At 49.1% G+C, this 14,363-nt stretch overlaps 1 protein-coding gene across 4 annotated transcripts in view; it reads left to right on the top strand.

Moving 5' to 3' along the window:
* Window positions 1-3,280, top strand: part of Stk10 (serine/threonine kinase 10) — a 105,130-nt gene extending 101,850 nt beyond the window's left edge. For all 4 annotated transcript variants that reach the window (XM_046421340.2, XM_046421339.2, XM_046421342.2 and 1 more), the window contains exon 19: window positions 995-3,280. In XM_046421340.2, coding sequence (XP_046277296.1) covers window positions 995-1,135 — 141 coding nt within the window. In that variant the 3' untranslated portion in view covers window positions 1,136-3,280. The remainder of the gene's footprint in view (window positions 1-994) is intronic.
* The last annotated feature ends 11,083 nt before the right edge of the window (window positions 3,281-14,363 follow it).

The following is a 14,363-nucleotide window of genomic DNA, read 5'->3' as shown; positions in this document are numbered from 1 at the left end:
CACGGATTTTCGAGTGACTTTGGATTTGGGATTTTTGGAGAAGGGATGGTTGACCTGTCCTAACTGTTAGATCTCAGGTAACTTGCTAAACCACTCTGTGCTCACAAAGTATCACCTGTTACTGTTAACTGAGTATTCCTAGAGCAGAGGTCATGAGCTGAGGGCCTGTGGGATAGGATAGTTGACGGACACATGATGTTTGGCCAACAGTGACTTACAGAATTATTTGGAGGTTCTCAACCTCTGTGGAGATTTTACATTAAAAAAAAAAATCTGGACTTCTGGTTTCCTCTGAAAAACTGGGAGGTCTGTCAGGCGGTCTGAATAGCCAGCCTGCGCTCCTTCCACTCTACTTTGCTTCCTGTCTGACTTGAATGCAGATGACTAGAAAGCCCTTAAGAAGTCTTCCTGGGAGACGCCTGGGAGCCTGTCATCCCAGCAGCTCAGGAGGCTGAGGCAGGAGGATCAGGAGTTCAAAGCCAGCCTCAGCAACTTAGGGAGGCCCTAAGCAACTCAGTGAGATCTCTCTCTAAATAAAATAGAAAAAGGGCTGGGGTTCTTGCACCACAGAGACTCTGCTCCTAACATACCTTTAGACTCGGGCCCTGAAAGGCACAGTCCTGTGACAAAGCTCCCTGTGTGATTTCTGTGGCTCCAGGCCCTGGTTCCGACACTGTCACCCTGACACGACATCTCTGCCCACCTTGCTGTTGAACTCTCCGTCTTAATAACTTGAGTTTTTCCAGATGGATCTGACTGTTCTCTGGCCGGAGGTTTGCATCTGCTGGCCCTGTCTCTTCTAGAATGGCATTTCCCCAAACTGTGTCCCTCAGCCCGTGAGAAGCTCCCGAGAGGGAGAAGTGGCAGGAGGAGGCAGGAGCCTCTGGCAGGGGACAGGGCAGGACCTTAATACGGGCACTGGGGTCTGGGAGGGGCTTTCAGAGAAAGCCATGCCAGCAGGGGCCACTGACCGCCACCTCCCTCTGTCCCCCAGGCTCTGGAAGAGGATTTGAACCAGAAGAAGCGGGAGCAGGAGATGTTCTTCAAGCTGGGCGAGGAGGCCGGGTGCCCGAGCCCCACCACCCCGAGCAAGACCTCCAAGTTCCTCCCCTACGGTGCTTCGGATGCGTCCTAACAACCCGGGCCGGGGCTGCAGGGCCTGCGGGGTCCCACCCTCTGTGAACACATAACTCAGGACCCCTCCCTCCTGCTCCTGTGCCAGCGCCACCCCAGCCTCTGCTCTTGCCCCCACCCCTGCCCCGTGCCTGTCTGACCTGCCCCGTGTCCTGGCCTCCCACCTGTCCCTGGAGGGCAGGGAGTTGTGTGTCACCTGACCCTCATGTGTGTCCTCTTGAGACCCTGGTTCCATCAGGCTGTAAGTGGTTTGGGTTGTGGTGGTGTCAGGTCCCTGAGCAGTGGGTATGCTGTGGCCTTGAGGTCCCTCCTGTTTGCCAAAACACAATTGTGTTTTCTGTGGGGACAAAGCTTTGCCTGTGAGGCCACCATGGCTCATCCCCCTCGTCACACCTGGTGGTTTTCAGTGATTCCTTGCCATGTCAGACAGGAACCCTGACACCTCTCTCCACTCCAGCAGGGCCAGGACAGGGCCAGCTGGGCCGGGTGTCCCTACTCCCTGCCTCCCCGGACCCTGTGCACATGGGGGCAGGGGTGGGGAATGGGGAGTCCTGAGATGTCCCTCCTGCTGGTCTCAGGCCTTTCCGGTCATCTTGAGTGCCCCTTCCTGTGCGTCCCCGCAGGCTGGCCCCTGGCCTTTTGTGCCAGGTGGGTGGAGTGGGCATGCTGCCTGGGCCATGTCACCGGAAGTGTCCAGTGGAACAGTTGATAGGGAACGTGCTGGCACCAGAGGACCACAGAAGGCACAGGCTGTGCTGCCAGTGTGCCCCTCGCGGGGCCCCACACAGGCTTTCCCTGCAGAACCTCTCCCTCCTCCATTCCCCACCCCTGCCCCCATCTGCAGGTGCCCTGGAGGGGCCTTTTTCTCTGCCCGGGGTCCATGTCCAGGAGTCCCAGCCTACATTTCAAACAGGCCTGGCAGTCGCTGGACTTCTCTCTAGGAGAAAAGGCGTGGGGTGTGGTGGGGGATGGGACGCCTGCCCCCCCAGGAACACAGACAAACAAAGGGTGTGGCCCCCCAGTCCTGGACTGGCCTCTCCAGATGCTGCCCACCAGCTGCCACCAGTGTGCAGACTCCCTGCACCTCGATCTCTAACTGCTGCGCCCAACTGTATACGCCACGCCCAACTGTATACGCCACGTGCGGCTTCTTCAGGAAGACACCGGCTCTGAACCACATCTGGGCAGGGTTCATGTCCAGGACCCGGATGGGCATGTGCAGTCGGGGTGCTGTCTTGCTGGTGACAGATGGCTGAGACAACCCAAAAGGACTTTCTTCTCTGTCACCTCTTGGGCTGGGGTTCGATACGTGGTTCCTCTGAAGCAGTCCCTGATGTTTTCTGAGCACTGATGATAACCGCATGCTTGGGAAGGAAGGGGCAGCCATTGAACAGGACAAAGGACCAGGGTTCCCACATCCTCACTATGCCATCAGGAAGCGCAGGAGGCCGGGAAGGCAGTGGTTCTCTGGTCAGTGAGCGTCCAGCTGCTTCCGTATCTGACCCGGAGGGTGGCCTTTCAGTTCTCACAGTGGGACAAGCGAATCAGTCGTCTCTTTCTGTTCTCTTGGGTGTCAGGGGCTGGGAAAGGCGAACTGGCGACAGTGTGACCGCAGAGAGAGACAGGTCCCCAGGAGAGGCCGGCAGACACGGTCAGGCAGAGGTGTTTGGTGCACAGTTGACAGTATTTCCTCTGACTAGAGAATGAGGATTGGGAGAAACGCCAGTTTCTGCTGGTCTCAGGCCTTTCTGGCCATCTCGAGTGCCCCTCCCTGTGCGCACCCCTGTTCCCTTCTCATTCATTCGACCCTGTCCTTCAGGAGGTGGCTGAGAGCGCTCCTGTGCCTTTTTGAATGACGGCTGGCCTGGCCTCCCAGCCTCATAGACGGGCCCATGTGCAAAGCCATGGCTGAGAAGGCCACGCAGTATTCCTCATGCCCTATGCTAACTTTTTCTGTGCAACGGACAGACGGAAATGTATCTCTATTTTTAGCAGAGTAAATATAACTAACTTATATTTTCTCTTTATGAAGGACAGAAGTTATTTTTTATGTAGTTTCCAAAGTTTATATAAAACTTTTGTAAAATGTTCTCTGCAAAGGTAACTCTGGGAATGTAAATATGCTTCTAATAAAATAACAAGGACATTTGTGTTTGACATTGTTCTTTTGAACTGCAGGGGAAGCAGGGCGTGCTTACTCACCTTGACTCAGCAAGAAAGGGTTTCCCCTCCAAGCACAGGGTGCTGCCCAAGGTCAGACAGCAGATCAGACTTTGGGGTTTATGCATGGCAGAGAGAGAGAGACAGAATGACTGTGTGTGGCATGTTCTCTGTAGACATCCAATACCACTGTCTTCTAACCACAAGCATTCATGAACCTCCGTATTAGCAGATTGAGTGGTCCCAGCGACCTGTGAGCAAAAATCACCTTTCCCACCCTACAGATGAGGAAACCGCCCCTGGGCCCGGTCAGGTCAAATCTCAACATCAGTGATACCTGAGGAGTTCCAACTTAGACCTTCTACAGTGCTGTGTCCACTGCCCCCCATCACCCAGCTGCCTGTAAACCAATCAACGGTCACACAGAAGCTGACCACTTGCCATCACTGTCATCACTAAAGGATTTGTCTGCCATGCCTCTCAACCACCACTCAGGGGTTCTTAACCTGGGTTCCATGGCTGAATTTAGGGTGTCCTTAGACTTGGATAGCAAAAGACGTGTTCTTTAGTTTTCCTGATCTCAAACTGGGAACGAGCACCCCCTCTCACTGTGGATGTGAGCCACAAACCCCAGTGGTATGGGGAGTCCCTGCAACTGTGTCACCAACAGAAGTCACAGGTATTTTCTACCACATTACGGTGGCAACAGACATCTCAAATGATCATTTCTGGGCATCACTTTTAAATTATGGTAGTTATTAGACCTACATCATTAGATCTTGATATTGATATGTATACCTATTATCACATAACACGTCATCTATATAAACAGTGCAGATGTATGTGTGCATTTTCCAATATTTTAATAAGAACTTTTTTATCTTGATTGGGTTTGTGATCAATGTACCCTTTACTGTGCATTTGAAAATATCATTCTGAGGAGGAGTTCACGTTCTTCATGAAACGCCAGAGGAATTCATGGTACATAAAACGGTTAAGAACCCTGCTACCTCCAACCCTGAGCTCTCTCTCTCCTGGAAAGCTTCTGACCAGCAGGGACAAGCCAGTCACGGTGTCATGTGGCCTGTGAACTCCTGCCATCGCAATGGACATAGCATTGATTACTGGGGAAGGGGGACCGGCATGCCCACCAGGAAGGGCAGGAAAGGTGACCCAGGTTCCAAGAATTCATGAGACTGGCAGGAGAACAATGCATGAGGGAATGGGTGGAACCTGGGAAATGAGTCATCACACGTATTAACCAGCCCTCTGAAGAGGGTTCCACCAAGTCCTGGAGATGCTGAAATGAATAAGACATTGACCGTCTCCAGCAAGTTTGCCCAGTGAAGAAACAGATCTGGAAACGCTGAGTGTCCGTGTAGGCTGGTGTTGCTTGGGAGAACCAGGGAGGACTTCCTGGAGGAGGTAGCACTGAGACTTGGCAGGCAAACTAGGATGTGCCCAGTGACACGTATTCATAGATTGGGACATAGTTTAGGGTAAATGGTTGAAACATCTTGAGACTGGAGATGATCAGGAATGATGACCATGCCCAATAGCATGCCGGGTGGGGACACCTTTACCCCAAGGGCAGTGAGGAGAACAGGGCAGAATTTCTGGGAAAGGACAGTTGACATCATGATCTTAGCAATTCAAAGGATTGGCTGAGAAGGACTGTGATCCCGGTGAATGAGTATGTGGTCCACAGAGGTTTGCGATTTCGTAAGGATAGGGAACGAGACTTTAGCTGAGCCTCAAGTGCCCAAGACCAGCAGGTTGAAATGCCAGAGGCACCCGTCTTGGCTCTGGCACCAGAGGTGTTTGCTAGGTCTGATGAGCGAGTTTGTCTGCTGATAGGAGATCCGTCCTGACGCTGACGACAATTAGAAATTGATGACTAGAAATGAACTGGAGTGGGTTCAACTGACGGGGTTGATGAGGTTTGAGAAACTTTGCTGAGCACTTTACCAATCCCAGGAGGAGAGAGGACAGGCCGGGAGACTGCCGACACAGCAGAGCAGCAATTTTTCTTGCTGTCAGGACATGGGAACATAGAGATTGGATCTGAATTTCTGTCAGGAAAGTCAGCGGGGTAAGGTCACTGTAGAGAGATGGGACTCGAGGGACTGGCATACAGTGATGTAGTGAGGAACTGGGGAGACCAGGAAGAGCCAACTGCAGGCTGAAATCAGGAAGGAGCTGAAACTCAAAAGAATGATTCTGGAACTTCTGGCTTTGCTGGCCAGGTGGGTAGCGGTTTCATTTGCTGAGTTAGAAAAAAAAAATGGCAAAGGACAAAACTTGGAGGGAATTGGAGGTTCAATTTTAAGTGAGAACTTAAAAAAAGAAAATTCTAGTTTTCATGTCAAGTTGGCGATACTCTAAGACAACCCTCGTAAGACACCGGGAGGATGTCAGTGGTCTATACACATCTGGAGCTCAGAGGAACTGTCTGGGCTGCGATGGTGGGTAATTGAGGAAAATCAAGCTGGAGAAAGAGGCTTGACCAGAAATAGAGACAGGTAAATCATCAAGATTTGACCCTGGGGACCAGGGTGGGACAGCAGCTTTCGATTGTAGACAGTGTCTAGCTGCCCTTTAAAAGAGTGTGTTGGAGGGGCAGACGGGATGGAGGATGATTACCAGGGTCTTGACAGTGATCCAGGGAGGAGATGGCAGATTCTCACACATGCCGCAGTCTGGCTGGGCACAAAATAACTGAGCCGCCACACAGCCTTGTAGGTTCAAAACAGGAACTCCTCCATTCTCTGCACTCCAGTGAACGCCATGCACCACACACCAACCTGAAATCCCTCCTCCGGCACTTCCCCAACCAATGGGAACTCTCGGGGAATCCCTGTGAGAACTCCAAAGTAGCAGGCCAAGGTGGACAGCAGGGGTCTAATATACAATTGAATACACAGCTTAACATAACCATCATCATCTCAATGGCTTGCTGGCATCACCTGTCAACCACTCCATTCTGGCAAAAATGCCATGGGTCATTCTGACTCGGCTATGGCTCTCAGTTCTTGACTTTGCCTCTTACATTATATTATGGTTTTTAAAATTTTTCAGTGCTAGACATGGAACCCAGGACCTTGTACATGCTAGGCATCCTGGGCCACGCCCCAGCCCTATGTTATGTTGTGAACATTTGACTATGTCAGGAAGCATGGCTTAATGACCTACCAATCTATGAACATATGATCTACTTAGCCAGTGCTACACAGTTAGGTATTTTGGCTATTTTCAGTTTTTTTTTTTTTGGTCAGAAAACTTATTCTTTCACATAACTACCTATGTGCTGTGCCAGGTAAAATATTTTCCACCTGCCTTGCTGATAAACACAGTCTCATAGCCTTTCCAAAATTATTTGGTCAAATCTGGTTACTAAGTTTTACTTTCTCATTTGATTTAAGACTTTTTCTCAGGAAGTTCAGGCTTGAGCTACCCTTCAAAGCTTGTGGTGAAGAAGGAAGGTTGGGTGGGGACATAGCTCAATGGCGGAGGGCTTTCCCATGGTGCGTGAAGCCATTGTTTGACCAAGGTTTGACCCCTGGCACTGCAAAAACCAACCAACCAACAAACCACAGCGGGCATAACGTTCACTAAATGTACCATTCGGATTCCCTCTTTCTGGGCCCCTGCAGTCGTTGGGCAGAACAGTTGTGACTCCTTCTGCCCAGTGACATGTGGTTGTCACACCTGTGTTGAAGCCTGCTGAAAAGCCAATGCGTGGTCCAGCAGTCTCCCTCCAGCCAGTGCGGTCACGGGGGCCACGTGTCCATGTGCGAGCAGAACAAGAAGGCAGGCTCCCTGGCCAGATTGGTGCTTAGGGGTCGGGAGAGCACGGGCCCGCCGTCTGCAGAGCACAAGTCCTTAGGTCGTAGCCTACCGTGCGCCCACGTGCCCACCATTTCTGCCTCTTGGAGTCTCCCCTCCCCACTAGCCAGGCTGCATCCAGCTCCTCTGTGGTCGGAGGTGTGGAAAGGGCAGGAGGGAAGGCAGGAAGGAGCACGTGGGGTGCCGGAGCCCCAGGCCTTGCGCATGCCCAGTGAGCGTCCTCTCGCTGAGCTGCGCCCCCCGCGGGGCCGCCCTCTTGCGGTTGGTTACCCGGCTCCTAACCTCGGTGGCCTTTGCTTGCCATGGTCCACACCTGGGACTCTCTTCCCAGGGCTTCCAAGCTGCAGCCCAGGGGCGGAAGCGTTGGGGGGGACTGTGCTCCGTCCACCCAGGGGCTGGGCCAGCCAGCGCCTGGGGTGGAGTGGGACAGGCCAGGTCCCCTGCAGAGGTCGGCGGACTCTGAGTGTGATTTACAATCCAAAAGTCCCCGGTGGGACCGCGGAAGCCCCTCCCGAGAACCCTGCTTGGGATGGCGCCCTCCCTCTGCTTCCCCCCCCCATCCCCCACCCCCGCCGCTTGCCCTCTCCTTCCCCGTGTCCCGTGCCCCCCCGCCCCCCCCCCCACGCCAGCGTTGACTTAGGAGGTCACTGGGCTGCCTCTAGAGAGCTCTACCTAGGACAGTGGAGACTGGTGAAATCCAGATGGCAAATAAGGATTCCATCACTGATGGTGAGTGTGTGTCGCTAGCCCCTGGTGTGCTGCCTCGGATGGGTTTGTGGGGATGAACCCAGCCCAATTCCAGTCAAAAAGTCATGAAAAGTTAATTTCTGTTTTAGCATAAATTACTGCAATTTCTAAACTTGTGTGGAATTCCTGCCCATGCCTTGAACTCACCCATGCCTGGCTTTCCCTGTCCAGATAACAACCCTCTCTGAAACTTCAGTGGCGCCTCATAAACTCTGATGCTGGGATCTGAATTGACTCCCTACCTTGAAATGTCATGCCGTGTAGATCATTAACCTGCTGTCTGCCTTTGTATTATGCTTGTTCAAATCCTGTTATCTGTAAGTTCTCAAGACATCCTCCTTTGCAACTCTTTGTGCTGTAAAATCGTGTTCCTGGAGAGCTGGGGGCTGATCTCTAGCCCGGTGTTTCCGGAGAGACAGTCCTGGCCAGCTCCAGAGTACACAAATACAAGCTTGCTTTAATTTGATTTAAAGTTGCAGGTGGTGGTCTTTTCTTTGCGTTGGGGTTCCACAGTGGTAGATCAAAAGTTGATACAGCCGAAGACAGTCGTCCTGGTTCTGCAATACAGAAGCACCAGTAGTTTGAAAGACTTCAGCATAGCAGTGTTGCTGGACATTATTAATTTTATGAAGAGAGAAAATAGGTTCAAGTCAGACAGTTACCAATTTAAAGCAAAGGTATTTTAATCCCAGCAGCTCCAGAGGCTGAGGCAGGAGGACTGCAAGTTCAAAGCCTGCCTCAGCAAAAGTGAGGTGCTAAGCAACTCAGTGAGACCCTGTCTCTAAATAAAATGCAAAATAGGGCTGGGTTTGTGGCTCAGTGGTCAAGTGCCCCTGAGTTCAATCCCTAGTACTAGGGAAAAAAAAAAAAAAAAAAGACTATCATTGTAAGACACAGTGGTGCTTGCCTGTAATCCCAACATCTTGGGATGCTGAGGCAAAAGATCACAAGTTTAAGGCCAGCTTGGGCAACTTGGCTAGACCCTGTCTCAAAGTTAAAATAAAATAAAATAAAAGGGACGGGGATGTAGCTCAGTGGTAGAGTGCACCTGGGTCCAATTCCCAAAACTGCAAAAAAAAAAAAAAATACATAAAAAGACTAGCATCAAACTAATAATCCACTTCAGAGCATTTACATACATGTCTCAAAATCGGTTTGCCAGAGATGTCCACACTCGGACTCACCTTAGCACTGTTCACAACAGCCCATTATGGAATCAGCCTGGGTGTCCATCAACAGGTGAACAGGTCAAGAAAGTGCAGTTTATGTACACAATGGAGTACTACTCTTCAGCCTTAAAAAAGAAGGAAATTTTTTGAATTATGACAACCTAAATGGAAGAGGAGACAGTGCTAAGTGAAATAGTAGGCACAGAAAGACAAATGCAGCTGGGCAGTGGCACTTGCCTGTAATCCCAGCAGCAGGGGAGGCTGAGGCAGGAAGATCACAGGTTCAAGGCCAGCCAGGGCAACTTAGTGAGATCTTGTCTCAAAATAAAAAAATAAAAGAGGGGGCATGTAGCTTAGTGGTGGTGCATCCCTGGGTTCAGTCCCAGTATAGAAAACCAAAACCAAATGTTTAACCCTAGTTCCTTGAACATTCTGAGCAGGAATGAGTCGGTCTCCCCTTGCTAAGGATGACAGCAGACGTCTTTGCAAACGCAGGGCCCTGAACTGAGGCATGTAGCCTACAAACAATATCGGCCTCCCCCAGGATCATCCACAGGGAGCAGTGGTGTGAGCCTGTAGTTCCCACTTTTTGGAAGGCTGAGTTAGGAGGGTCCTGTGAGCCCATGAGTTCAAGAGTAGCCTGAATAATGCAAAAAGACTGTTTTGGGTGGGAGGGGAGTCTTCTTCTACATCCCCTTCTGAACACCAGACCAACATCAGGATCAAGTCTCAGCATGGTCTACTTGGGCCAGCTCTGCTGAGGGTGGAAAAGGATTATTCACCAAAGGAGCTTCAGGACCAGACTCATGTGTACTGGCAAGGCCCAGGAGCACCTGCTGGAAGTGTGCTCTGGGGGTCTGAACCAGGGGTTGGTGCTGGAATGTTCCATGGTTAAAGGAGTGTCAGTTGATATGGGGCACTCTTCTAGTATTAACCCCTGACAAAGAGCCTTAAAGCTGGTCCCTGATAATGGGTAGAGTATAGATAGTTGGCAAGAAATCATGTCCACGTGGAGATCACGTGCTGGGACTATCATGCTCCATGGCTGAAGAGGGACCAGAAGTTCCACAACTTAAGTACCACCAAAGACTCATCATGAGAGTACGTGGCTTTCAAGGCCAGACAGCGGATGTAGCCGCGACCCTGGTCTTCCTTACAGTGCACCTAGCATTTCGCAGTGTTCCCGCTGGCCAATTGTTCCAGGTGAAGGTCAGGCTGTGTTATCTTGGGAGGGTCTGAGGAGCCCTCTCCAGAGGCAGAGGAGACCTCTACTTGGAACTTCCAGCCTCTTGACATGTCACAGAAAAGAATTTAAGGCTGCATCAGGTTTTGGTGAAGAGAGGAAGAGTGTGGAAAGCACAGGTGATGGGGGAACGCTCAGGTGGAGTGCCACGTCTCCAGACAGGGTGTGTCCTCAGGACCGAAGGTCAGCTCCTTATGAGGGTACCTAATTACACGGCACATAGCCTGATGATCCAGAGGGGCTGGGCTTCCTTCAGAACTGGGAAATGGCAAGACCCTGTCTTTTCGTTGAGGGTCCTGGTCTGGCTGTGGGTTTTGGCTCACATCAGTGTCTGTGGTGCCAGGTGTTGACTGGGTGATTGGGGGAGGGTCTAATCAAATGTTAACCTCCAGAGTCATGAGCTCAGCCCTCTCTTTCTACTGAGAACTTGTTTTTACTTTGCTATATTCCAGGAAATTTAGAGGGAGCTGGAAAGTTACAAAGTAATTTATGGGCTGTCCATGTTCACCCTCCCTCCTCTCCTCTCCCCTCCTCTCCCTTCCAGGGCTGGGGATGGAATCCACTGCCTTGCACCTGTCTAGGTGTTTGGATGTGAGGTGTCCACCAGAAGCTCAAGTTCGAGACAATGCAAGGTTTAGAGGAGAAATGATTGGGTTTTGAGAGCCTTAACCTAATTGGTGAATAATTCCCCTGACAGATTAACTGAGTGGTAACTGAAGACAGGTGGGTTGTGGCCAGAGGAGGTGGTCCCTGGGGCATGCTTCTGGGGTACATATTTTGTATCTGGCAAGTGGAGTCTCCCTCTGCTGCCTGATCATCATGTGAGCTGCTTCCCTCCACCACACTCTCCACCATGATGTCCTGCCTCACCTTGAGCCCCAAGGAGTGGAGCCTGCGGTCTATGGTTGAGTCCTCTGAAACTCTGAGTCCCCAAATAAACGTTTCCTCCTCTACAGTTGTTCAGGTTGGATCTTTCGTTGTAGCAGCGAAAAACCTGACTACAACACTAGCCCATTCTTTAACGTGTACATGAAAAGCTCTTTTCTAACAGGTGACAATTTCATATTATTTTTTTCCTCCCTGAACACTCATTTCCACTTCACTTTTCCCCAAAGAATTTAATCCTATTTCTTCAGCTTGCTTTAAGGAAGGAAATTGAGACAAACTCAGTACATATTTGTTGTTGATGTTTGTTTTATTATCATCACACTATCATATTTCTCTTCTGAATGTTGTTATAATTTTATTTTCTGTGATAACGGGCTCCACATATTAGCCAAAAAAAAAATTCTTCTGGAGGGTTGAGGTTGTAGCTCAGTGGCAGAGCACTTGCCTTGCATGTGGGAGGCACTGGGTTCAATCCTCAGCGACACATAAAAATAAACAAATAAAATAAAGGCATGCTGTCCATCCGCAATTACAAATAAATAAGTAAGTAAGTAAATAAATAAATAAATAATCCTCTGGATTCTTATCATAATTACTATTAAATTCGATTGGTCAAACAATAAGTATATTTATTTTATGATAAATAATAACTAAACATAACCACAGGATTTTATTAGAACTACAGCTTTTAAAAGATGAATCATTAAAAATCATATTTCTGTACATGAATATTTACTTGTTGTAAAGACAGAATTCTGCATCAGATTCATTTTTAGGTTTTATTTTTACAGGTGTTAGTACTGAGAAAACTTGTTCATATAAGAACAACAGTTTGCCAATACTGTGTAACACATGCCTGAACTCTCAGCTACTTGGGAGGCTGAGGCAGGAAAATCAAAAGTTCTAGGCCAGTCTGGGCAACTCAGCCAGACCCTGTCTCAAAATAAAAATGGTTGCGGATTGACAGTAGAATGATTCAGAATAACTTTCCTATGTTCGTATGTGACTACACTACCAGTGTAATTCCACATCATGTACAACCACAAAAATGGAAAGTTATACTCTATGTATGTATGATATATCAAAATAAATTCTACTGTCATGTGTAACTAAAAAGAACAAATAAAAAATTTTAAAAATGGTTGAGGTATAGTTCAGTGGTAGAACAACCCTGGGTGTCAAGTTTCATTAGCTGGACATGATGGTGCACACCTGTAATCCCAGTGACTCTGGTGGCTGAGGCAAGAGGATTGCAAGTTTGAGGCCAGCCTCAGCAACTTAGCCAGGCCCTAAGCCACTTGGCAACTTAAGAGACTTAAAAAAAAGGTGGGGTGGTGCTGGGAATGTAACTCAGTGGTTAATTGTCCCTGGGTTCAACCCATGGTACCAAGATTCATTAAATGACTATGAATTATAGTTGTATAGCACAGACATTCCTCTGTGTTCACCAAACTATTTCATTTTCTTTTCATGTTTTTTTTTTTTTCAATGCTGGGGATGGAACCCAGGACCTTGCATTTCCCTTTTTAAATTTTTGCAGTACAGGAATTGATTGAACCAAGGGCTGCTCTCTAAATAAAATTTATTTATTTTTTCATTTTGAGACAGGGTCTTGCTAATTTGCTGAGGCTGGCCTTGAACTTGTGATCCTCCAGCCTCAGCCTCCTGAGTAGCTGGGGTTACAGGTGTGCGCCACTGTGCTCAGCTACATTTCCCTTTTGCTGGCACACTGGAAGATGCATTGTGTAAGTGACTGAGTGCTGACCAATGAACAGTGAGCAGGAACAAAGTGCTTCTGAGATGAGGTAGTTAGTGACTAGTGAGCTTTCCCCAAATGTGTTTCCTCCCCAGCAACATTAGAGACCTCATCTTCCAGAAGGGTAATTCTAAAGTAAAGGGGTAGTAGAACTAGATTGCCCCTGGCATGAGTAAGACACATACATTAGCTATTATGTTTCCAGAGGGGAGAAATTAGTAACATGCCAGCTTGCCTTCCCAGGACCTTCCACAGGTGTGAGCCTATAGTTCTAGCTATTTGGAAGGCTGAGGCAGGAGGGTCCTGTGAACCCATGAATTCAAGACTAGCCTGCGCAATGCAAAAAGACTCTTTCAAACGGGGAAAAAAAGGTCTTCTTCTGTATCCCCTTCTGAACACCAGACCAATATCAGGGTCAGGTCTTAGCATGGTCTCCTTGGGGCAGGGCCAGCTCTGCAAGGGTGGAAAGGGAATTCTGTTCCTCTTAGGGTGGGTCACAAGAGGTTCTTGGGTGGGATCTGGAGCATGGAAGTGAAGCTTCAGTCGTTCTGCACCCGTGTTCATTGTCATTGATCAGCTGTGGCTGGAAGGTAGCTCCTTCAGCTTCCCTGAGAGCCTCCTTCAGCTTCTGACTCCTGGGCCTCACATGTCTGCTTAGCTCTGTGCCAGGGGGCTCCAGCTTCTACACCGCCCCACATCACCAAGGTCAGAGGCAATATGAATGAACTCAGTCTGTCCTGCTGGGCTCCAGTTCCCCCTTCATATCTGTCTCTTCCCTATCTGACCACCTGACTGCAAGAGCCAGCACTGGTTGTGAGACAGCAGCCTTAGAGAGGCCAATTCATGACATTCGACAGAGAGGTAAGTTCAACTACTTGTAAATGAAAACTCCAAACCCTGCCCAGCGCAGTGGTGCACACCTGTAATCCCAGCAACTGGAGAGGCTGAGGCAGGAGGATCTCAAGTTCAAGGTTAGCCTGGGCAACTTAGTGAGACCTTGTCTCAAAATTAAAAAATAAAAAGGGATGGGATGTAGCTCAGTGGTAAGCACCCCAGGTTTGGTTCCCAGGACCTCAAAACAAAAACCTACTACTGTGGCCCAGCCTAGTCTATCAGAACATGCCCCTCCTTTGTTCTTTCATTTGGAGGTATATTATTTAACCTGCTAAGCACAGAAAGGGCTAGGAAAATACAAACATTAATTTTAATACACGTTTGCCAATAAATTGATGATATGGTTTTACTCATGTGCTTTAAATATATTTTCCTAAAAAACTGTGAAACTAAAAATTTAACTCACATAGTGTCCATTATTGGTGAGGTGGTTTCTCACTACCAAACCAGTCAGCCAAATTAGACCCCACCCGAAAAAGCCAAATAAATCTGTATTTTATGACAACTATCTTTTCTCTGGGTTCTA

This window comes from Marmota monax, unplaced genomic scaffold (assembly GCF_021218885.2).
Source record: "Marmota monax isolate L192 unplaced genomic scaffold, Marmota_monax_Labrador192_F-V1.1 WCK01_AAM20220418_F8-fsc00084, whole genome shotgun sequence".
NCBI lineage: Eukaryota > Metazoa > Chordata > Mammalia > Rodentia > Sciuridae > Marmota > Marmota monax.
Note: the sequence above shows the minus strand (reverse complement) of the source record. Positions and strands in the feature narration are given on the sequence as shown.